The 25,733-nt window shown below is 42.4% G+C and overlaps 1 protein-coding gene across 2 annotated transcripts in view; it reads right to left on the minus strand.

Annotated features, from left to right (window-relative positions):
* The window catches only part of RCAN2 (regulator of calcineurin 2), a 165,917-nt gene that overhangs the window by 56,684 nt on the left and 83,500 nt on the right, over window positions 1-25,733 (minus strand). The window contains exon 1 of one of the 2 annotated variants that reach the window (XM_048845694.2): window positions 22,199-22,476. The exons of the other annotated variant lie outside the window; for it this stretch is intronic. Coding sequence (XP_048701651.1) covers window positions 22,199-22,285 — 87 coding nt within the window. The 5' untranslated portion in view covers window positions 22,286-22,476. Of the gene's footprint in view, window positions 1-22,198; window positions 22,477-25,733 lie in introns of those variants that run through there. 2 annotated transcript variants of the gene reach the window in all.

Consider the following 25,733-nt stretch of genomic DNA (forward strand, 5'->3'; position numbering starts at 1 on the left):
GGAATCCTTCTCCCCTCCCACCTGGGGGTGGGTGCAGGGCAGCTGCTCCTTGGCAGCTTCTGCAGCCCATGAGCTCTGGCTGTGGCTACTCACATACATGGTTTTGGTTGTGACAAAGCCACATACGAATGAGGTACCAGTGTGAGGTGAGGGTGAAGTGCCCTGGTGAAGCAGCAGAACCCCCAATCGATTTGCACAGGGCAGCTCGCCAAGGAATGATTTCAGGATAGCTCTGAAATCAGCCTGCTGAAAAGAACGCCAGACTGCCTAGGCTCCAGCATGCCTTTGTGTTCAGCTTCCAATATAGCAGGCCAACAAAAGGGCCCAAGATACTATCTGCCCAAGTGCGTAATGAAACTCCTATTTGCGTTTCAGGAGAGGCCGACAAGTGTCAGGGGCAGAGAACGCTGCTGCATTGCCTTCTCTGTTTTTAACCAGCTCACATCACTGTTTACCTCACAAAATGACGCACGTTCCTGCTGCTCAGCTCTGCTCATCTGGAAACTAAAGGCTCCTTCAAGATAAAATAAATTGTTCCTGTGGCAGTGCCAAGGGGGTGATTTAATACAGTTTGGAGAGTTCTCAATTCAATTTCACACCCCTATGATTGTACTAACCCTCCTCCCCAACCTAACAAACCCATTGTGGCTTAGCTTTCTTCTTTACAAGAGTACGAGCTGATACAGTAGAAAAGCAGAAGAACTTTCATGTCTGAAGCATTCCAAGATTCCAGACACTGTACAGAGTACTGGAACCTTCATAACATTATTTCAAGAGTGGCAAACTACCGGGTCAAGCGCATAGTACCTGGAACAGGCTTGTTAGACCTGCTGCTAGCACTAGGAAACATGAAGTGTTCTGTGTAACTGGCGTTCGTGGCTCTCCAGGAAGCTGCATCAGCCTTTCTGCCTGAATACTGTGTTGCATTGCATTCCTTGGTTCTACTACAAGATCCCTTACACTGACCAGGGGAAAGGTGAGTGTGAGTCTGTGGTGGAGCTAATGCACCCTCAGAATTCAAGGTTATTAACCTTGTTTTTTGCCTTGGGGAGTCCTCCATCAGTTACAATTGTGAAGTAACACCTTGAAAAATTAAGCTGAGCATCAAGGCAGGAGAAAAAGTGCTCGAGGGCTGCCCTTGTGGAAGAAGCATCCATTCTGGTGTAAGTCCAAACCATAATGGCTAGATAATGTGTGCAGAAAACGCTGAGTGGCATTTCAACATATCTCCCTATCCTCATCCAACAACATACCTATTAAAGCACTGACTGCGGATCCAGCTCTTCTGCTGGAAGAATGTGAATCCAATTAATAAAGGCTTGTCAAACAACTTGTAACACAAGGAAATATTGCTCTCCACGTACACATCCTGTTTTGAGATGAGAAATCGAAAGACCGCTATTATCCTAATCAACAAACAGTTAAGAAAGAAACAAACTGGCTTCTTAGCCAACAGGATCTCACTTGATCAAAACAGCAATAGTTGGCTTCCTCTGGAATAAGAAGGCTAGGAAAAGTAATAGGTGGAGGAAGATTCCTGAGACAACCTTAGGTAAGAAACCAGAGTTATTGAACACAATCCTATCTATTATGAGAAACCGTATAAAAGATCTTCAGATTCATAATGCTAAAGCCTGGGAGAAGAACCAGAACAACAACAATATTTTGTACTTCTATTGTGCTGTTCATGTCAGCGAGCTTCACAAAACTTAAATTTAGCTTCACAGCTCCCCTGTGAACCAAGTTCAAGGTCTTGGTCCTGATCTTTAAAGCACTCTATCGCTTGGGCCAAGGATAACTAAAAGGTCACCTAAAGCTCTGGGACAACAACCATGATCGACAATTATGCTCCTCTGACAAAATGGAGCTCTCAACAATAAGGATGCGTCTACACTGCAGTTAAACACCTGTGGCTGGCCAGTGCCAGCTGACTCGGGCTTTCTGGACTTGGGCTACAGGGCTGTTTAACTGTGGTGTAGATGTTTGGGCCCAGACTGGAGCCCTAGCTCTGGGTCCTTCCCCCCTTGCAGTGTCCTTATTGATGTCAGTAATTCAGGATCAGGCCCATGCAAATGAAATGATATATACAAGAAGGAAACATGATCAAAAGGAAACTGCAAGCAGAAGAATGTTGTTTTGTGGCTGCACTGCTATTTTATAACCTCACTAGGAGCTGTAATGTTATAAAACCACCATAAATACATGCTATTCATTTTGAAGCTTTGTCACTTGGTGTGCACTTTCAGATGCAACTCGTCCGGCTCCATGGACTTGTGCACGTCCAGCTTTTCTAAATAGTCCCTAACCACCTCTTTCTCCACAGAGGGCTGGCCATCTATGCCCCATGTTGTGATGCCCAGCGCAGCAGTCTGGGAGCTGACCTTGTTCGTGAAGACAGAGGCAAAAAAAGCATTGAGTACATTAGCTTTTTCCACATCCTCTGTCACTAGGTTGCCTCCCTCATTCAGTAAGGGGCCCACACTTTCCTTGGCTTTCTTCTTGTTGCCAACATACCTGAATAAACCCTTCTTGTTACTCTTGACATCTCTCGCCAGCTGCAGCTCCAGGTGCGATTTGGCCCTCCTGATTTCATTCCTACATGCCCGAGCAATATTTTTATACTCTTCCCTGGTCATTTGTCCAGCCTTCCACTTCTTGTAAGCTTCTTTTTTATGTTTAAGATCCGCTAGGATTTCACCGTTAAGCCAAACTGGTCGCCTGCCATATTTACTATTCTTTCGACACATCGGGATGGTTAGGCTAAGGCATCCCTGATCAAAAAACACATACTGGGAAGGGGCAATGGACGGGTAGAAAAGAATTCCATCCTTTTCAATTGCTCAATAGCTATTGAATAGCTCAATTGCTCTTGCTCTGCTGGTAACTCTTATGAGATACAGAGCTCTTTTTAGGGCCCATTCCTTACATCCTTGGGCCTGTTTCTCCTCTCACATCAATTAGGTGTAGATCCTGGATAACTCCATGCAAATCAATTGGATTATAGCAATGCAACACAACTGCAAGATTAGAATTAGCTCCCTGTGAGGGAGTGTTTATCCCACACTAGCCTAGAAGGGGTTAATGAACCTGAGAAGGGACCAATTAACTGGATAGGCCACAGCTAAGCAGAATTAGGTGGTTTAAGTAATCCCCCAAATGATGGAGCCCAGCTGAGAAGGAATAGGCCCGACTAGGATGAAGCCAGGAAGCTGTCAGCAGAAAGGGGCTGCAGTGAGGGAGCTGCTAGACATTAGAGAGGGAAGGAAGGAAATCTAGGGGTGAGGTTGTAGAGAAAGGCTCGAGGGAATGGCAGCAAGGTTTAGGAGCGTGCAGACCGTGGCTGCTAATTAGAGGGTCCCTCAGCTGGAATCTGGAATAGAGGATGGACTCGGGTTCCCCTGCCAGCCACTAGGGAAGTGGCACCAACTGGGCAGTGAATGGGAAGACTGCTGGAGACAGTTTGTACAGAAACACTTTGATACCCTGGAAGGGGCAAAGCACATAGTGACCTGGCTGGAGGACCAAGCCATGAAGGGAGAGCACCCAGAATCGCAGAGAGTGAGAGAGGCTGCGACATGGTGTGCAACAACCAGCAGAAGGGGGTGTTGGACCAAGAAAGAGCTAATTGCCAGAGCAACCAGGAGGAGGCCCATTAGCGGTGAGTGTACCCTGTGACACTCCTCTATCTTCCTCCTCACCTTGGCAGAATTTACATTCAGACCCTAATCCAACAAAGTATTTAAGTATATGGGAAGTGGTTGAAGATTTGAAGTCAATGGAACTGCTCATGCTTAAAGTTAAGCAGATGCTTAAGTGCTTTGCTGAATGGATGCCATATTAAATTCAATAGAAGTTTTGCCTAAGAAGGGATTTAATAAGGATATTGGGATCCAACCATTTGTGAGAGCTACACCCATGACAAAGTAACTTATACTTCTGTAATTTGATAGCGTTTTAGAGGACAATTACACATGATGCGTTCAGCAAGCACAATTTTCCATTGTTTTATTAAATGTTTTAAGCTTTTTCTAGACTACACTTTTTTTCTACATTAAAAAAGTGCTACAAATGGGAAAAATGGAATATGGAAAAGGAGAGCAAAGTTCAAGGAACAGCTTGAAAGTGGGTGTGAAATATAGCTAAAGGGACAAAGACTGGAAGTGATACATGAAGTGAAATAACAGACTCCCTTATACTGAAGTCCCCCGTAGACCTACTGACTGCCCGTTATTGATATGCCAGTGTAAAGTGATGTATGTTACATGTCAAGAAGCTAGCTAGAAGATGCAAGGCAGATGTAAGTTAAAGTTTGGGGTGGCCTAGTTTAACTTACATATTACTGAACCCTCTTGTTGGTTGCTTTTGTTGCTGTACTTCTCTCTTCCGCTCTCTGTGTGTGTGAATTACATTAACACAGACTCCTTTATAGGGTTTGTTTAGAACAAGAAAAGAAGTGGAGATTAAGGTGGGATTAATTTACCTCAACCTCTTTCCCTATCAAAACAAACCAGTACTCAGTGGGTCACATTCAGAAGTGATGTGTCTGACTCAGGGTGTCCTTGGTGCCAACTGGCAGAGGGCACAGGGGGTGCACAGAGTTACACAGGGATCTCCTGGGTCAGATATTTGCCTAATAGTTTACCAAAGGGCAGTGTGTGAGGTCTCTATTGAGAGCCAGTAGCCCACTGGTCATCATAATCATTGTGAAATGTCTTTATGGAGAATATTTAAGGAGCTCTGTATCTATACTGAAAATTATGCTTTTGAGGTCTTGGAGTTAAGGTAGGTCACTAGGAGGTGACACACCTCATGCCTGAGGGGAACATCTCTGAGGTAACAGATGACATATTTCCCTGTCAGGCCTTTACGTATTGTCTGCCTCACACTGCAGGCCTGTTTACATACTGAGCCGGGGCGAATGGAGAGATTGTGAAATCAACAAGAGGAAGAAACATACAGCAGTGGGTGTCCAGTTTATGAATAAAGGCAAAGGACTGGTCTAGCATAGCAAAGAGACACACTGAATCTTTCACCTAGGAGGCAAACTGACAGTGTGCCTGTCTCATGAAAGAAGGGTCATGGCCTGCCTGGCTGTAAAGCGCTGCAAGGATTTTGGATGTGCAATACTTTATTAGACACAAGAGTATCTCATTAATTAAGTCTACACCGTGTGTTATGATTTTATATGTAACCATTTATTGCCAGTACTCCTACTTGAATCTCTGTGTGTTGTTAAATAAACTTCTACTTGATTTCACTACCAACAAATCTAAGTGCCGTGAGGTAAGCGGAGCAGTGAGCTGAGATGGAACTGGTAAGCTAGGCGCCCTGCTTCTTTGGAAGTGGTGGATCAGTGAATACTGCAAATGTCCACTGGAGCTGGGTTACATACTTCAGGGGATACTTGGAGGGCTAGGTGGTTGCTGCGTGCCCGACTGCTAACCTGCAGAGTGAGAGCAGGGCCTGTGTAGGCCAAGAGGGGAGGGCTTGTGTTGCCAGTGGCCAATGGAATTAGCGAGCTGATCCCCAGCAGGCACAGACAAGGCTTCCTCATGTTAAGGGCAGGTGATAGTGAGATGCCTCGCAACCTAGGATGCCCCTGGGAAGCATTAGAACACATAAGGCAGCTAAGTGTATACAAGTGACACACTGATAGCATGGGTATGACCGTAAATGAGAAAGTAAGTATACTGATGTGCAGCAGGAGCCTAAATTGGAATAACATATAAACTGAGGGAGCTGGAAGAAGGCGGAAGTTACACCAAACTTGAGACTCTGTCTAGACTTATTTAGAGTCATCTCTGAATCTGGTTCAGGTTCTTTTTTGCCACCATTTTATTTATGCTCCTGAATAGAGGGCTAAATAAAGAGCAGAGGGTTGAATCCTGCACTTCTATGGGAGTTTAACCTGACTTATTCAATGAGTAAAGACTGCAAGCTCTGTCCCAAAACTGCTACTGCCATGCACCTTTGTGAAGCTTTGCATCAATTTCAGACACTGAAGAGTGACACCAGTTTTGCACTGCTCTAGAAATACGTGGACTATGAATTCATTGGTCCCTTTTTCTCTCTCCAATTTCTTACCTCAGTCTGGACTGCAGGTAATCAGCTGACACTTCTAGCAGGTGTGGGGGGGCAAGATGTTTCTGAAAAGTAAACAGATTTGCAATACTAAAGTGCATTCTACACAAGTTCCCTTTCCGACACTGAAGCCCTTGACCCATTCCTAGTGGAAACACAGAAAGAAAAACTAGGAGAAAATTAAATTAATTGTTCCAGTGTGGTCTGGCCAAAACTGCAGCCAGAAAAATAAAATGTTAGGTGAGTTATTCATTGCCTATTCTCTGCTCTGCTCCATTGATGGACTGTCACAAGGGTGCGAAAACAGGTTATTCACTAGTCAAAACTGTTCTTGATATGAGCAGTAGAACCTGCCATCACAAGAGAGGGAGTCAAGATGACTCTGCTCCATGATGGGAAGAAAGGTTGCATACGTTAGAATCATAGAATCATAGAATATCAGGGTTGGAAGGGACCTCAGGAGGTCATCTAGTCCAACCCCCTGCTCAAAGCAGGACCAATCCCCAATTAAATCATTATGGTCCAAATTCCACCATTAGATATGTGGGTGCTGAAATGTATGTGCATGTGCTTCCAAAGGCTGGATCTGGGCCTTCAATATATGAATCTTACTTTGCTTTTCAGAACAATCTTGTCTCCATTCATAAAGAGTGTCAAAAGGTAACCTATGGTCAAAGGCTGTCACTAAAAAGGTACAAAATGAAGGATGGAGTCCCCAATGACCCTTTGATTGCTAAATAAAGATCCACACACAACTGTACTTCTTCTATTTTGGTATGAATCAACATAAAAAGGAAAAGGATTGGATATTTATATTGGTAACAAGAACATCTAGAGTTATGGTAAAATTCTTAAAAACCCAGGAATTCTAGAAAAGTTACAAACACTCGTGCTTCAGTGCATAAGCCAACATCTAACCACCAGAGGTTAAGACGAAACTTTTCCTGGGGCCAGGTTACCCCATAATTGCCTATAAAAGGCAATTCTGGCACCTTCCTCTCAACAGGACATTGAACTAGATGGACCATGGGTCTGATCCAATTTGGCAATTCCAAAATTTCTAGATTAGATAGATAGGGGAGGGGGAGAAATCCCCAAACTTTTCTTCTTCTTCAATTTGGCAAGCAGTGGTACATCTCTGAAGAAAGCTATAGTTCATAAACAACACATGTGCCATTTCTAAGACAAATGGCTAATTTCCATTTGGCAGAGATTTTGTTTTTGAAACACAAGAATGGGAAAGAACAATAATTCTGTTTTATAGCTAAAACCTTACCGTTTTTCTCAACATCTTTTTCATTTACTAATGTGGGGAAAAAGTATCAATCATTAGCAAATCACAATTAAAATTATGTTATTGGATTGGACCTATTTAATACAATGCACCCTTAGTAGAGCTTGCATCTAATGCTACTAGAGAAATCACTGATAGGGAGGCAGGGATGTCTCATTGTTGGAGAAGGGATTGGGTGACCACAACATTGGGCTTTGTTCCTGTGCATGAATTACTCACTGTGTGACCTTTCATGTCACTTACGGCCACATTTACAAAGATACGTAGGCATCCAAAGATGCAGATAGGCTCCTAACTCACTTAGGCACCTTTGTAAATCCCACCAGACACCTCACTACCACTGAAAGTCAGTGTTGCCTAATGGTAAAAGCTAGGTGCTTAATCCACATAGATACTTTTTGTAAATGCCAGTAGGTGCCTATCTGCATCTTTAGGTAGCTATGCACCTTTGTAAACACATCTCTTAAAAGTCCAGTTCTGCAACATTTTACTCCGTGTGAATAATCCCACTGAAATCAATGGCACTACTCAAGTGAGTACAATTTTGCAGGACTAGAGTGACATGAAAGTGAATGGAACCACTTCCTTTGACTTCAATGGGCTTTGGATCAGACCATGCTAAGGATTATTCATGAAATTAAGGGTTTGCGGAAACAGGCCATTTGCTCCCTGTGCTTCAGCTTTTTCCCATCTGTAAAACAGGGATAATACCTAGCTACTCATCTGGAATTACTGCTTGTAAAGTTCTTTGCTCTTTCACAGAAACTGTAATTACAGTGTCAGGTAGCAGGAATAACAACTAAATTATCTTGGTCTTTTTGGTTATAATGTAATTTTAAACAATTAAATGCCCATTGCTAAATGTTGATAGTCAGCTCATATAACATTTTATAATCTGAACAGTGGTATTAACATTAATGTCATCCATGCCATGGATTGTTTTATTAAAATGTATTATTTATATGATGATAGTATGTAAGAACCCCAATCAAGGATCAGTATCAAAGCACTGTATAAACAAACAAGTACCAAAAAGGATATCTCTGCCCCAGGTTACTCACAATCTACAAGTCACACAGGACATAAGAGGTGGACAAAAACAGACAAATAGGGTGAAATGGGGTAGGAGGATGGGGCAACGGTAAAACTAACATTTTAGCAGAAAAACAGAAGACAGGTGCCATTTTATTATTCAATAATGATTTGTAAAAGATATAGTAACCTATGGTCTGTCAAGCCAAAAATAACAATTTGGGCAGATTGTAGATTTTTGGATGCAACTTGTTTAGCGTAGCCAGAAGAGGAAACTGATATATACAACTACATCATAACTAGGTATGCTAGATTCCAGCGAAAAGTAAGCCAGACCACCATATGCTATGCTTCTTACAGACAAGGAAGACCTCATTCTTGAGCTCAAGATAAAATATCTGTAGTTCCTAGGATTTCAAAGCAACAGATGAGTACCAGTCTGTAACCATTAGTAGCTACATACTGTATACGTGCATGTACAATCTGTGTGTACGTGCATGTGTAAATAAAATACAAACACACACCCCTACCTCTTTAGATTCTCCATGCCTATACCAGTCAACGCTCTTCCTGTTCCCAGAGTAAATACTCTTAGTCTTTCGAAAGCTTCTCTGTATTAAATCCTCCTATCTGTGATAATCATTTGTGCCCTTCTACTCTGCCTTTGAAACTGAATGAACCATGAACCAAAAGTGCACACACCATTTAAGTAGAGAATGTATTGTGAATGTCCATAATGGCATTACAATATTTTCCATATTATTCCCTATCCTATGCCTAATGCAGCCAAGCCTCTTATTTGTTTTTATAACTGATGCTGCACATTGAGCAGAAATCTTCATTCAAGTGTGCTCAGTGACGCCACAATCTTTCTCCTGAGAAACACAAGTAATTTGGGAACTAGCAGACTATGTGCATGTAGCTTAAATCATTGCCGTTGATTAAATGTATTAGTCTAGTTATTTATTGCTAATGCAAGAGAGATTGCTTAATGCACCTGAACTTTTAATTCTTTAATTAAAATATGCAGGTTAAGAAAACATGTTCTCTCTCTAGAAGTTGTATAAAGAGATCAGTAACTTTTTTCTGTCTCACTACTATGAATAGCAGATATAATGCTGCTGTGGATAACCACCATTTGGCTTGATTTCCAGTGCTCATTATTAGTAGGTCTAGTCCACTGATTCTCAGACTATGATTCATGACCAGTGGTGGTCTGCAGAAAACTCACTGGTCACATTATCCTGGCTTTCCTCCTCGTTTTCAGTTCTTAAATTGCTTTAAAAAGACAACTAAAATACACTAAATATTTGTCTGATTTCACTTTTCCAAGGAAGTAAGTGTTGTTGTTGTCACAGAGTTGCTATGTGATACCATATGAGAAGGGAAGTGGCCCTTGCAGTGGCGGATAGGAGGAGGTAGGTCCAGGCAATTCACTCTTTTAAGATGGAGTCTATACTATGAAAAAGTTAGTGGTTTCCTCGTTAGTGGTTAAAAACTAAGATGAGGTATCAGATCTGGATTTTATTCCCAATACAGCCAAACACTTGACTGTGCTACTTTGGAAAAATCACTAAGGTCCACATTTTCAGAAGTGCCTCTTTTGGTATTCAATTTGAGATATCTCACACTTGCTTTTCAGAGATGTTGAACGTTCAGAAATTCGTTGTCTTCACCTGGGAATTGCAGGTGCTCAGCAGTTCTAAAATCAAGTTGATCACCCAAATCAGTCGCCACTTTGAAAAACAGGGCCTAAACTTTTCTGTGCCACAATTTCCACATCAATAAAAGGGGGATAATATTGACTTATGTCATGCGAGTTGTGAAATTTTATCAAGTATTATTATTATCAATTATTATTATCAATTATTTGCACTTGCATAGCACACCTTAGAGGAACTCTGCACACTAAACAAATATTAACTGAACTGGCCTCATAGCATCCAGGTTTGGTAGGAAAACATTATCCGCTCCATTTAGAAGTAAGTGTACTGACATAGCTAGATTAAGTTATTATTAGTGTGAAAGTAATGCCCCCAAATGTCGTAAACAATGTTCATACATCTGGGAAGTTCCTGCCCTTAAGAGTTCACAATCTAGAATATTTTAATATGGCTAAGTGTATACACCTAGGAAGAATGTAGGCCATACTTACAGGATGGGGATCTCTATCCTGGAAAGCAGCGACTCCGACAAAGGTTTGGTGGTCAGGATGGAAAATCAGCTGAATATGAGCTCCTAGTGCGACGCTGTGGCCAAACGAGGTCTGGCAGGATAATTGTGCATCCACATTAAAAAAAAAATTGTGGAAGAGCTTTGGTATGAAGCTACACTTAATCCTGCAGTCACATAGAGACTCCAAGTCAATTGGAGAGCTGTGGAGTCATGTCTCCCCCTAACCCTTTAGTGCAGTGGGATTCTGAAAATCGCTTGTTTTGACTGCTCTCAACTAAACACACTATGAATCCTCTGCTACTTCAAGCATTTTTCAGGGTGATGTGATGCTCATTGCAGATTGCAATGTCTCTTGAGATGCTGCTATTTGAGCAAAACAGCTGACTCCTTGTCTCATGGAAGGACCTTGCGGGGTACAGAAGACAGTGTGCAGCTGAAATAGCAGACACTCAGCTGAACATACTGCAATTGTGCCTGCTAAGAGGACTGGGAGTGGCAGAGTTACAGAGTTTCATTGTTCCTTCTGCCACTATGTAACTGTTCCAAAGCTAAGGATGTTTTGAAAAGTTACAGAGTTTTTTGGAAAACTTAAAAAAAGAAACTGAAATTGAAAGTGAGAAAAAATACACAAACTTGGACTCCTAGACTTTAAGACCAGAAGGGACCATCATGATGAGGGTTAAGATTTTGTCATAAATAAAAATTCATGGAAGCCCGAGACCCGTCCATGACTTTTACTAAAAATACCCTGTGGGGGGATGAACAGTCAGAGTCCTGCTGGGGGCTGACCTCTGGCAGCTGATCCCACCCCGCCCCGCCCCTGCTCCTGTGGTAGGGCCTGACAGCCACTGCTCAAGCCCCAGAGGCTGACGCAGCCCCAGGGCTGCTGTTCCGGCGGTGGGGGCTGACTACTGGCCTGCTGCTCTGCTCCAGTCCCACTGCTGTTCCTGGGGCTTATAGCTGCTCCAGCCCTGCCACTGTGTCTGGCTGAAGCTGAAGAAGGCATGGAGGTCCCGGAAAGTCACAGAATCTGTGACCTCCATGACAGAATTGTATCCTTAATCATTATCATCTAGTCTGACCTCCTGCACATTGCAGGCCACAGAACCTCACCCACCCACTCCTGTAATAGACCCGTAACTTCTGGCTGAGTTACTGAAGTCCTCAAATCACAATTTAAAGACTTCAAGTTACATCATTCATTGTATTGTCTTCTATAGCAAAACAAAATAATAAAATAAAATAAACTTAAAAATTTGGGGGGAGTTTTTATGAAAGATTTCAGTGCTGGAATGAGGCAATTTTTCATAGAATAAAATTTCAAACAAAAAATGTCCACCTCCTTTCAGCTATAGATTGACTTCTCTTGTACCCAACAAAGTTGCAAGCAATGTAACTGAAATCTATTGGGTTATACCAGCATAAAGCTGGAGTAGCAGAGTGGTGACTCAGGTCCTGCATCATATCTATAGTCCCCTGAAATGGAGCCAGTGCCATAGTCATGAAAAGTTAGAGTAGTAAAAGGGGGGAAAAGGTGAAAAAAGGGAAGGGGCCTGAACATTCAAGAATCTGAAAATTTTAATTTTTTTAAAGTTCTGTTCCAGACCCTGCAAAATGGAAATGTCAAAATTTCAATTCTGATTGCAAAATCTTTTCCCCGTTTTTTGACCAGCACTAGCTAAAAGAGCTGGCACCCAGGGGGTGGTTTCAATAGAGTTACAATAACAGGAACAATGCAGTAGTGAAACATGCCCACTGAGTATTCAAATGCAGTATAGAGCTCCTTAATTGGCAGATGAGAGTATTTATAGCCCTGATTACTCTAGCCACCTAGTTCAGCTAAAAAGAGTGGAGACAAAAATAGCCCAGTCTGAATTAACCATAAGAGTAGGCAAGTGTGATAATAGCCCAACGAGAAACTAAGTACTTTGACTATGTAGATAAGGTAAAACCAGAAGTGGCTAAGACAGAGACAATTAATGAAGTGCCCATTCTTCCCCAAAAGGGAGATTAATAATTTGGGAGATAAATGGGGTATTATTGGTTCTTCAGCCATACCTACTCCAAACTTGCTACACCCCTCATACATCTGATTTGGGGGAGAGAAAAATGGAGAAGTTAGGTGGAATGAGACTTATGACAGAACATTTGGTGCCTTGAAGGATAAGCTCTACACTGATTCCTACAAAGAGGACATAGCACATCAATGTTTCCTCTGAACTACGTGACTGTATTCCAAGGCCTCCATTTTTGACCTCTGAAGTATCACAGCTCTATCATATGAAATGCATTGATGCAATAACATGCCAACTGGAACTCATTGGCACTTCAGCTTTGTGGTGTGATTCTGTGCTAATACCATTTACCTTAAGCTCCAGGGCCTCAACATGTTCACATCAAAGAGCTGCTTTGTAACAGCCTGGGAACTACAGTTTCAAGGGACAGTTCTGCCCTGATATCCAGGACCTTGGGAGTTTCCTGCACTGAAGTGTCTCTCTGCTGGTAGAGTTGCAAGGCCACACTTATTTCAAAAACTGGGCTAGGCAGTGCTTCTTTGAAGCACTCCAAGCCCAGAATGGTTTTGACTCACAAAATTCTCATGAAAACTCATTAAGTTCTGAGACACTCTTCTCTCTCTTACAGAGCTTGGGATAATGTCTCCAGGATAATGAGATGGAAACAAGGAAAGATTGTCTTGTGGTTAAGACAGTAGACTGGGATGCAGAAGATCTGGTGTCTAATGACTCTTCCACAGACTGTTCTGTGGCCTGGAGCAAGACAATCAATTTCTCCATGCTTCAGTACCCAACTGTACAATAAGACTAATGATATCTCCCTACCTCACAGAGAAGTTGTGAATATAAATCCATAAATATTTGGAAAGTGCTTAGCTACTACAGAGAAGGGGACATATCTACATAGATAGAATTATCTTCAGCAAACCAGAATCATCACCACAAACTGCTGCAGCTGAAAAACCTTCCGTGCTTCCAAGAGTCACCAACACCTCAAAGACAATACAGATATGCAGTTAAATGCACCAGAATGACACTGGTGCTATGAGAAGTTGCTCTGTGGCCCAAGGAAACCAAGGGGAGCAGGGTCAGAGGACACAGAAATGCTGACCAAACTCAATCTGAAGTTTGAAGGAGCAGCAGCAGCTGGAAATCACCCTCACAGCTGCATTATTAATGCAAGGGAGCAGGGAAGGAAAGACAAGTTCATTAGCTGAGCCAGAGGAAAAAATGTGGAATATAGAATCTTTTGTAGGGCAACTGGTCTCAGAAGGCAGCTGAGCTGCCTGTGCATCAAAGGGCCAAAGGGGGAGTCCATGGTGTCTCATATCAGGGAGCTGAGACCCAAGAGTGGGAATCCGGTCAGTATTACATTTTTACAGAGGAATTAGAACGGACACCCTATAAGTCTCAAAAGTCTCCCTTTGGAAAATTCCATTCGCTGAAGCGTTGTTTTGACAAACATGTCAACCAAATGAGTGAGGGCAATTTTGAGTAACAGCCCAAGCACATAGTCATGACAATGGGTTTTTTTTCAGCTTGTTGAGGGAAAACGCACAATGCCTAACAGCTGGGCACAGAGAGAGTGACTGAAGGCTTAAACAGGGTTGGTTCTTGGAGCTCCATGACCTGTGTGCTGGGCAACTGAGTTAGAAGCTGTGCTATGATTTTACTATCTAACTATATCTCTGTTCTTATGTATGAATACTGCAAACAGACAAGGATAAAAGTACTCCATGTCTATGTCCACCTATTTCTGTCCCAAAAAGAAAACATTCATTGCTTGGTGTGATGTTGCACTCCATATGTTTTATGGAAATATGCTTATGAGTGTGAATATGATGTAACTGGAATATGCTTTATGCAAAATGTCTCTTGTAAGGTATCATAACAAAGGTTATAACCTACTGAATATATTCCTCCTATTTGTATGCATGTATCATTCTTGTATCTGAAGCTAGAAATATGAAGTATAACTCTGAGTTTCTATTGTAATTATGCAGTGTGGGCCATTAATGGTGGTTTAGAATCTTGATGGCTTCCATTGACTAGGACAATTGGTTGTAAATGGTTTATTTACCTGCACGACTTCCTGTGTACGTGTGGGCCAACTCAGGAAGAATGGAGACTAGGGGTCTTACAGTGACATGTGACCATGTCACATAATAATGAAATCCATCTTAAATCTGGTACTTTTCCATTTAGGAGGAGGGGTGGGGACCCAGACAGACAAAAGATTCCCGCCTTGTGCCAAAGCTATAAAAGGGGGGAAGCAGGACAAAAGGGGTCAGTCATGAGAAAACCCCTGCTTACCACCTGAGATGTCTGCTGGAACTAACAAGGACTGTACCAGGGGAAAGGATTGGGCCCAGACTAGGAAGGACTCTAGTCTGTGAAAGAAGCTTACTGGAACATCTCCGAGGGTGAGATATTACCTGTAATCAGTTTTGTAATGTATTAGGCTTAGACTTGCGTGTTTTTGCTTTATTTTGCTTGGTGATTTACTTTGTTCTGTCTGTTATTACTTGAAACAACTTAAATCCTACTTTTTATACTTAAAATCACTTTTGTTTATTAATAAACCCAGAGTAAGTGATTAATACCTGGGGGAACAAACAGCTGTGCGTATCTCTCTATCAGTGATATAGAGGGCGAACAATTTATAAATTTACCCTGTATAAGCTTTATTTAGAGTAAAATGGATTTATTTGGGGTTTGGATCCCATTGGAAACTGGGTTTCTGGGTGCTGGAGACAGGTAACCTGCTGAGCCATTTTTAGTTAAAGTCTGCAGCTTTGGGGGCATGGCCCAGACCCTGGGTCTGTGTTGCAGCAAGCTCGCCTGTCTGGCTCAACAAGGCAGGGTTCTGGAGTCCCAAGGTGGCAGGGAAAACGGGCTCAGAGATAATTTCAGCACATCAGGTGGCAGTTCCAAGGGGGTCTCTGTGACTGAACCCATCACACTGTATTTTCTAGCAACACATTCTAGCATCCTATTGATCTTCTTTACTCTGACTATAAATTGCCCATTGTCTAATTACCACTCTTAAAAGAGAATACTCCTGTGTGACCTTTAATGGAAAGGCGGATTGGGGGAGAATATAAAACTCTAGGTCTTGTTCTTAACTTCACATTTGTTCCATAGTTTCTATAACACAGCTGAGAAACACTAATAGAATGGCTTAACAGTGCTAAGCATAACGCACCTGATGTTCACCTGCAGCTCTCACTGACTTCAACTACTACAGTGAATGCTCATTTCCTCCAAGCCAGGCACAGTGTAAACACATGCAAGTGATTCTGTATGTCTTAAAACCTACTGAAAGTAAACTTAGAGAGAGTCTTGTTACATCATTATTCCAAATAACGTAACATTGTGACTGAACCCATTCCTTCTTTGGAGGCTCTTTACCATGGAGTTCCGCAGCCTTTACACAATGGTCATCTGGGGAAGGACAGTGCTGGAAAGGGAAACATGCAGCATCCAAACGAGCTACATTCAGGTGCCTCTCAGCGCTTCATTCTGCGCTAGTAGCAGGCACCCCAACCCATACTGTCACGTCACTGGCTAAGAGTCTGGCTTACCACAGGAACTGAAGTAACAGAGCCCGAAACACTGGTAGTAGCCCTGCTGTTCCTGTGGCTCCAGAGAAACATGCACAAAGTTCTGGGCTATCAGTCGCTTTTCATTTACACAATCTTTCCCACACGCAGAAAGCAGCTGATTATTTAGAGGTTGAGCATCCGTGTTGATTTTGTGCCTCTTTATGTTTACGACCTATAATCAGCAGGCAACTGGGATTTTATACCGAGAACCAGAGCCCAGATGACCCAGCCTAGAAACATATGTAAAACATTTACCTTTACAACTCTCTTATTTTAAATTGAACTCTAGCATCTTGCTTGTATGTTCAAATGTAATCTTCTCCACATCCTCTCTCCCCAAAGCCAAAGTGATCCTGCTTTTCAAACATGAACTGATACTGACACAGATTGCTTTCCAGGTCAAAAGAGAGAGGCCTCCCCCCACACCTTTGTTATTTATTCTACTTAATCAAGTACTATATAAAAATAGATAACACGCATGTACACGTTTCCTCAAGCTGAGCTATTGCACTTGTGTTCAATTCAGAGATGGTTTCAATGTAGTAATTATATTTCTGCTTGATTTCTAACAATTCTGCCAACGAGAAAACAGCTATCAGACATAAAAGCACTCTAAAGAGAAATTATAAAACATTACCTCAATTCTCATGTTATTTGGTATTTTTCTTAAAACGCCATCTCCTGGAGACCTGAGATTATGTGAACATCTCAGATATGCTTACAAAAACACAGTCCCCACGATTGTGGAGCAAAATCTGAAAACATGAACTCTAAAGGCTCAAGAACCAGAAGACAAATAAAGACTCAAAATGTATTATTATATAATAATCTCACGATTTTTAAGACCACCTCATTGTGTTTGAGAGCCTGACTCATGATTTTTTCCAGTGCGTGGGGTTGACAATATGAAAATGAGCAGTAATACTCTGCCCTTCTAGAATGCCTTTCCCTTGGCTATCTCAAAGCTCTTTAAAAACATTAAATCTCCCAGCATCTCTATGACTTAGCCAGTTTCACGACTGGAAAAAGTGAGAAACAGAGAAATGAAGTGACCTGCTCAAGGCTGCCAAACAGATCAGTCTCAGGGGAGAACTGCTATCACTGTCCTTGCACTCCCTGAATGTCCCAAGTCAAGAAGTGGTGTCAGACTGCTAGACTTTCCAAAGGGAGAGCAGCAAGGGAAGGGCAGAACTATGGCCAGAACCCCTCCATGCTTACATCCAATAATGAGCTGGGATAGGAATATGCACACTGTACCCTGTCTAAATGCAGATAGCACACCTGGCTCCAATGTGCATTAGCCCAAAGTCCCCAGAGCCAGTCAGACTAGCCCCTCTTTGCTTCCTGTAAGTGCACACTATGGGTTAAATACAAAACAATGGCCATTCTGCATATACAGCAAAGCTTTCTCCTATCATTGAGATACCTTCCATATTTCACACTGTACCATAGCTGTGGTGCACACAGTAGGCTCATAATCCTTTATATTAATCCATTAATATTTATTATTATTATTTGGATTGTGTGGTGCCTAGAGACTTCAACCAGGGATCGGGCCCCATTATGCAAGGTGCTGTACATAGATGGAATGAAGAGATTCCCAGCCCGGAAGAGGTCAGTCTAAGAATCTCTCAATTTTAACTTTAAAAAAAATCCTTCATTTTTATACTACTCTCTCTTTTCCTTTTTCACTGATTTCTGAAATCTCTCTTCCAGAAATAAACAAGATTTTCATTAATAAATGTATTTCTTGCTTTTGTAAAAATGTCTCTACAATAAAATGACAACCTGAAGGCATTAAAATAAAGTAGAATTCTCATTATATAACTGACCTATGTAACTTCATGAGCAGAAATGCATTTGACGTTTCCATCACTAGTATTTGTATTTACCTATTTTATCTGTCTAAAAAACAATCTTGGGTGTTTCTCCTTCATATCTAAGCACCATTAATTTTGCATCAGGAAAATGGTAACATCTGCATTAGCCTGCTCTCTGAAATGTCATATTTATTATTCAGAGGGCCAATTTATACGAAACAAAGGGGACAGGTGATTTAAACCTATGATTGGACAGCTTAGTCTATTCACCATGGCTCTCTGGGCCTCAATTCAACTCTATAACTGTGGGTTTAATTAAATGAGATGGGCTAAGTTGATACCACCCAATGTCCATTGAATGTAACAGGAGTCTTATTGCTAAAACTTTCCTCGCTGCTGTGGAAGATTGACTCCTAAATGACTGCTCGCCCATATTGCAAAACCTAATGAACTACTACCACATACCTTATAAGAAAAGTGTCATCCGCTATATGTTCAAGTTATTATTGAGATAACGTGCCTTTTCGGAGAGAGATAGCTCCCTACAGTCCAGGGTTCAAGTAAACAGCAATATGTAACTCCCAAGGAGATTACATAGATTCCTGGGACTCTGTCTGCTAGCAACTCAGGGAGAGGCACGCTGCCCCGGTAGGGAGGGAGAGCCAGCAGAGTCCGCTCAGCAACCAGTAGGGAGGGAGAGGCCCTCCCAGGGAGAAGCCATTTGGTAGTCAGGCTGGAGCCAGCCAGGAAAAGGGCAGGACTGGCTGTGTGGGGAAGCTGGTGAGTCCTAGGCCAGCATGTAGGGTTCCTCCTGAGAACAGGCCTCTAGGGACCTGACAGCGGATCCCTCAGCTGGGTTTTTCCTTCCCCACTGATGATTCCCAATTTGTAGCATTTGCTGGGAAACTTCCCAGCCAGGTTGAGTTCACCCTCCAGCTCCCTAGGTGAGACCAGTCACCACATGGTCAGCTCTGCTCTGTCTGCTAGTCCAGGGAAGCTGCCTGCTGAGTGTGTGACTGGAGGCTCGGCTAGGAGGCTACCGTTTGGATGTTAGTGTAGTTGTGTAACCTACACCTTGAGCCCTGCACCCCTTTGTGGTGAGGGGAAATCCTGGGACTGACGCAGCCGGATTCCTGCCTGAGGAGGACCCCTGCCAGCAGAGAGCAGCCCCTCTGCAGTGACTGAGTCCAGAGTCATCTTCGAACCTGAGGATCATTCATGGAGTTTGTGAGTGCACCATCGTTTAGTTAGTTAGTCAGGGAATTTGTTCTGGGGACCCCCTACTCCCTGAACTGTGTCCTCAAGCCAGGGATTAAGGGTTTGAGGATTTTATAACCTGCTGCATATTACACCTGTGGATGGATTTACCACCTTCTCCCACTTGTGAGTCCTTTGGGCTGTACTGAACCCAGTCAGCCACGCTGCTAAACCACTGCAGAGAAGAATTTTGTGGTCATAGGTCATCAAGGGCCCAGCAAAGTATGCATACCAACAGGACACTAATTTTACATTTGCTACATCAAAAATCAAGTCACAGGTATTTGCAGTGTGGGCACCGGTGACCCTAAAAATAGTGTTTTACCCTGTTATGTTGTATTTGTCTCCTGTTTAATATAATTATTGTGTTGAATATATTTTATGTGTTTGTGTTATTTCTTGGAAGTCTCCAACTATCTGGCAAGTAAGTGGGGATTACTCTGTGGTTAGAATTTTCCGCCCAAGCTGCCCTGGTGACCCTGCCAGGAAGGAGCAAGGGGGGTGGAGGCACCGCCAAATAATTTCATAGGAATAAAATAAAGAAGATACACCCCGCTGAGTGAGTGGCGGGATCCAAAAGAACCCAGACCTGTCCATCAAAACCTGTAAGCGGATTGGCATTAAAGGAGGTAACCAGGTGGAGAGGGGGCACTACAAATACAATAGCAGGCAATCTTGCAGTGCAATAGCTTAAACCACAGGAACACAGAATTTCAGTTTCCCCCTTTGCAAGTCAACTTTAAGGCATTAATGGCATTGGAAAAAAGGTATTGTGCCAGTGTTTGCTTCCCCACCCCCGAATCACGCTACCCATGTGCCCCAAAAATGATTTTTAACCACAGAAATACTGCAATGTCAAGTCCTATCTATCTATCTGTCAAGTTTTATGCTGATGCCCATCACCATAGTGTCTTAGATCCTTCCATGTAAAAATCAAAGGCAATACCGGAGACCCTAGCAGAACTCAGAGACCAGTCTCCCCTGTTTTTGCTGGAAGTTTCCTTGGAGCACCAAACAGCAGCAGCAGTAGCTTTCTCCACCTTTTAAGTGTCAGGAATGTTAATTTTTTAACGAAGAGTCTTTTCTCCCTGCTCTTTGTTCAGATGTTTGAGTCAAAGAAGTTTTCAACAAAAGCAAAGAAAAAAATGTGCATCTAAACAGTCTGATACATAATCCCTTCCCCTCTCAATTGCTGAATTGTGGATCCATGTGCCAATTCCTTCAACATATCCTTAACCAGTTTGCTCTCTTTCACCCCACATTCCTCAACCATTCTTCCTGCATGATACTACTCATGCTGAGTCTAATCCAACTGCTACTGAAGTCAATAGTAGTCTTTCTGTTGACTTTTATAAGAGCTGGATTGGGTGCTGTCATTATTGTAGTACAAACAGGCTCTAAAAATAGCACCATAATTTTATTGCATAATCTGTATTCAGCATAAAATTCTATAAGGTGTTAAAAGGCACAGTTCACTCTCTTGTGAGTCCCTGTGAATACTTCTTAAAATTCCAAACTTCAGATCTATGATGTTTTTAGATGAACAAGCATAAGCACAATCAAACATGTCCGTATGCACTGCACCACTTCAACTACAGGAAACATGTCAGCGCTGGCATGAGTGTTGTCAAGCACTCCGAAATACGCATCAGCAACTGGACTTTCTGAATCTGTTCGCTAACTGTAGCAAAGCCATTGCATTTTAAAAAAAAAAGAAAAAAAAGAGGACAGCCTCTTGAATTAAACAGCCTCATGCTGGTAACACATGAGGAGCTGTGCAAAGTGCTCATAGTACCACCTGACCGCACAGTAACAGAGCAATACAATGTTAAATAAAGAGTACAGTCTGCTGGAAAATGACGACTGGCCAAATTCTCAATCCTTTACTCACACTGGTGTGCAGTTACTCACACAAGTATGTCCCATTTACTTCTGTGGGACTACTCATGTGGGTAATTAGAAGAATGGGTTCAAATTCTTGCCCTAAATTAGCACACACCCTCCCTTTGTCCTCCTTCACCTTCCAAAACCGGAAGGCTAGTGCACTGTATTCAGTTGTTTGTACCTGTGTCCTCTAAATAAGATGCTACATCTCACTGCATTTTACCTCTGAGCTCTGTGAGATGATTTGTGAAAGTCACACTTACAATTCCTCTTTCAAAACTTAATTTATTGGGATTCTATTTTGGTAATATAAGAATAAATGAAAAAGATAATTAGTTTAATCAGGGAGCAATTACCCATGACTATTTGACAACTACTGCAGAAAATCAAGGATGACGAGTATAGCATATTAAGCCTTAGAATCAAGCATTGGTTTCAGGTCATTCATATTATACATGTGTTGCCCAGCTTTTTACATATAGCTACATTGCGGATGCACCAGAAAGACTCACTACACATTTTAACCCTTTAATAAAAGGTACTACTTGATTGGACTCTAAAAAAGGAATCATGAAGACCACAATAAATTGCTGCTACTCAATTGTGTGGAAAAAAAATGAGCCATTTAAAGCTAAGACACAAACCAATGCACTGTTTCCATATCTGAATTGTCAAGCAGAAATTGGTATTTATGACAGCTAAGAGCTAGGAAAGTGATATTGGATTAAAAATACCTCTGAGAAATTAAAAATGAGTCATTTTTGTTACCAAGACGAAACATGCAGGCTTCAGTTATGCAACATCTTTCCTGTATCATTAAATGGTAAACAGAAGGCTGTTCTGTTAGCGTATCAAAACCTAATGAAAAGCAATCATCAGTCTCTCTCATTTGCTGTAATTAAGATATCCATGCACGGCATGTGTTTTTACTAGAATTTCATCTGCCTACTTCTTTTAAACTGCTCTACACCAACTCCTATTACTCTCAAGGCTCTCACAAGAAGGATCTGTAACAAACAGATTGCAGGTGCATACCTTAACCTCTTGATTGGTAAAAATCTCCACATCCACCACACAGGCAACCAGAGTGGAGACATCACAGTCCATGCTACGGGCTGGCATCCCCCCCTCTTGTACACAAAGAGTTAGGCGGCCTCAGAGTTATGAATGATGAGAAAGCCTGATTCAGTACGGCTACTGAACAGTCCGAAATTCTGCTTTCGGGGCTGACGACAGCCGTAAGCCTCTGAAGCAGACTCTTTGCACGGAGCTGAGTCGCTCCTTGCTTCTGCCTAGTGCACCCACCAACTGAGCAGGCACAGCCTAGTAACAGCACTATTCCATCTCTCCTGGCAATGACATCACCACAAAGACTGACACAAGCTAAATCTATTTTTTTTCAACCCTTTTATCTCCAGGCAGCGCAGTGGATCAAATTGAACATGATTATGTGTTAAGTCTGAACTCGGACTGAATCAATTCAGGCAGAATTCGCTGGCAACTGAGTCATAGCTGTTGTTTCAGCTGAGTGCTTATGCTGGCAAAAAAAGATCTCCTGACACTGAAAGCTCCACTCTGGGTGTAAATTAATTCAGCATTTAAAGCAGTTGAACATGGGGACGGAAGATTTTATTTATTCTACCTTAAAAATAAAAAGGGGGCGGAGGAGGGAAATGAGGATGCCAAGGTGTGTGTTTGTTATTGTACGGCTTATGCTAATATTCTAATGTAGATTTTTGTTTTGTTTTGTTTTTTAACAGCTGCATCTTTGTATTGGAAAAGCTACAGAATACAACCCCTTGGAGTGGAAGGTGGTCCAGCCACCTTGCAAGAGGTGATTTGCACATTGCAAGACTGGATCCTGTATCTGTACACACAGATAGCAATAACTAAAACCAGGTAGTTGTAAGGGCTGGCTGTGGGCAAACAGGAATTTGGCACCCTTCTCAAAAAATGACTGGAAGGAGAAACACACTCTTCAAACGAGGACTCTTCACTGGACCACCATTATCTTACCCACCCTTACAGTTGTTCCTTAATGAACATACAGGGGCAGATCTTCACCTGGTGTAAGTCAGTTTAACCGCTTTGAGTTCAGTGAAGGAAAGCTGATTTACCCCTTGTCGGGGGGTTGAAGTCCAAACCTGGCAGCACTAGTGGTGGTGGTCTGGGCTGTAAGACCCCATGGCGAGAGTTAACAGCCAGGGGTAGGGGAACCCAGGCCCTCCCTGCTCCTCCAGGTTCCAGCCTAGGACCATGTGAATAATAGCTCAAATATGTGATCTAGGTGCTGGTGCCCTTATGCCTGTTCCCTGGGCCACTTCCTACCCTGGCTTTGGTTCCTCAGTCAGTGACACTGATCTGTTTCGGGATTCCTCCTGGAGTTCTCTCTGATCCCACTCCAGAGAAACTTCCTCTATCAACCATGCCCTGTTATTCCCAATGTCTGTGGGGTGACGGGCCTATGGTGACTCGGCAGTGGGGACTGGTCTCAGCTTTGTGGAGCCCTGATGGCTTCTTTGCAGGAGCTGGCAGTGCACGGCTGCTCCCCTGTTCTGTCTGCCCAGACTGAACTGAGCTGCACCCTTTGGAGCTGTGCCTCCAGGATGAACATGGCCAATGGGAGCGGCTGGGTAGGGCCTTCGGGGCCCAGAGTTGTTCTCTAACTCTCAGCATATGCCCCATCAGACACCTGCAGAATATCTAGCTCAATGGGGTCCATGATTAGAGCTCCTAGATGACCCAGTAACACAAACAGACTTTATCACCTTGACAGGTTTCAGAGTAGCAGCCATGTTAGTCTGTATTCGCAAAAAGAAAAGGAGGACTTGTGGCACCTTAGAGACTAACCAATTTATTTGAGCATAAGCTTTCGTGAAGTGAGTTGTAGCTCACGAAAGCTTATGCTCAAATAAATTGGTTAGTCTCTAAGGTGCCACAAGTACTCCTTTTCTTTTTATCACCTTGTTGATGTAAAATATAAATGATAACTAATCCCATAGTTTGTGGCAATATTTCAAATTGATTTTTTGTTCCTGAGGTTTTTATATTAAAGGGCAGGTAACATTTCGTATCTGTGTTGATCCATAAATAACGGCCACTGCTGGCATATCTGCTCAATTGAAACAGTTTTGTTTTAAGCCTAAAGGCAAGATTCCAGGATAAATCAGGTTCACAGACAGAAAGACAATGAAATTCCAAATTAAAACACATTTTGGGGAAAATAAATAGTTCTGTACCAAAATGCTGAATTTGAATACCTGCAACAAACTGTCACACCAAATCCATCCAGTCCAGTATCCTCTCCCTTACAGGACCAGCACCAGATACTGTGCAAGAAATCCCACAGTAGTTAATTATAGAGCAACCTGATCATAGATGAAGTTTCTTCCTGACCTCCATAGTTTGTGGTTAATTATTCTACATCAGGACATAAACTAATATAACCTTCTAAAAATGTACCCTATCTAATATAAGGAGGATGTCCCCACTACTACAGTTATCTACTCCTTTTCTGAATTGTCCTCATCATTAATTATCCTTTCTTATTTGTACTGTGATAGTGCTTGGGAGCCCCAGTCATGGAACAGGACCCCATTGTGTTAGATGCCAAACAAACACAGAACAAAAAGACTGTCCCTATGACAAAGAACCTGCAATCCAACTACTGTATAAGGCAAGAGAAAATGGGTAGATACAGACAGACAGACAGATTGGGGAGCTGAAGGAAATGAATGAGAATGTTAGTATGATTGGCAGCAGTCTCAGCACACCAGCAGTTTAACTGTTGTTGAGGTTTTTTTGTAGGAATCATGACTAAAGAGATTTTTAAGAATGGAGGGACAACAGGGTGGCTATCCGGATGTTTACAGGGAGCTCCTCCCAGGTATGAGGGGCAGCATGGCAGAAAGCACGAAGATGCTTGTTGAAGGCTGGCATCATTGGCTGATCCCAGGAGAGAGTTGGCATTTTGATAGCAAATGAGAGATGATAGGCAGAATAGGGATAAACCATGGAGGGCCTTGTAAGTGAACACAGCTACCTTATGTTTGATGTGGTGGAAAAAGGAGAGCTAGTGGAGAGGGGCAAAGAGTGGTGACATAGTCAAAGTGACAGGCTATGAATAAGATCTTTACAGCAGCATATTGAATGGATATGAGCAGGGCAAGATTGGATTTGTCAAGGCTAGAGAAAAAGGATGTTGCAGTAATTGAGATATGAAATGAGACAGCCTGGAGAAGAGTTTCAGATGTGTGGATGGATAGAAAATATATATGAGAGACTTCTAGAGAGATTATGCAGAAAAAATAGGCAAGATTTAGCCTGGATGTGAGGATCTAGAGAGTGGGCCAAGTCAAAGATGATGCCCAGGTTATGGACCTGAGTGACAGGAAGGACAGTGTATTGGCCACAGTGATCCAGAAAGGTGAAGGGGCAAGATCCTATGGAAATGAGTTCCACAGGTTATGTGTTGTGTAATAAATTACTTCCTCTTAAAAGTTTTAAATTTGTTCCCTTTCAATTCCATAGAATGTCCCCTTGTCCTTCTATTATGAAAAATCAGTAAATA

Source organism: Caretta caretta, chromosome 3 (assembly GCF_965140235.1).
Source record: "Caretta caretta isolate rCarCar2 chromosome 3, rCarCar1.hap1, whole genome shotgun sequence".
NCBI lineage: Eukaryota > Metazoa > Chordata > Testudines > Cheloniidae > Caretta > Caretta caretta.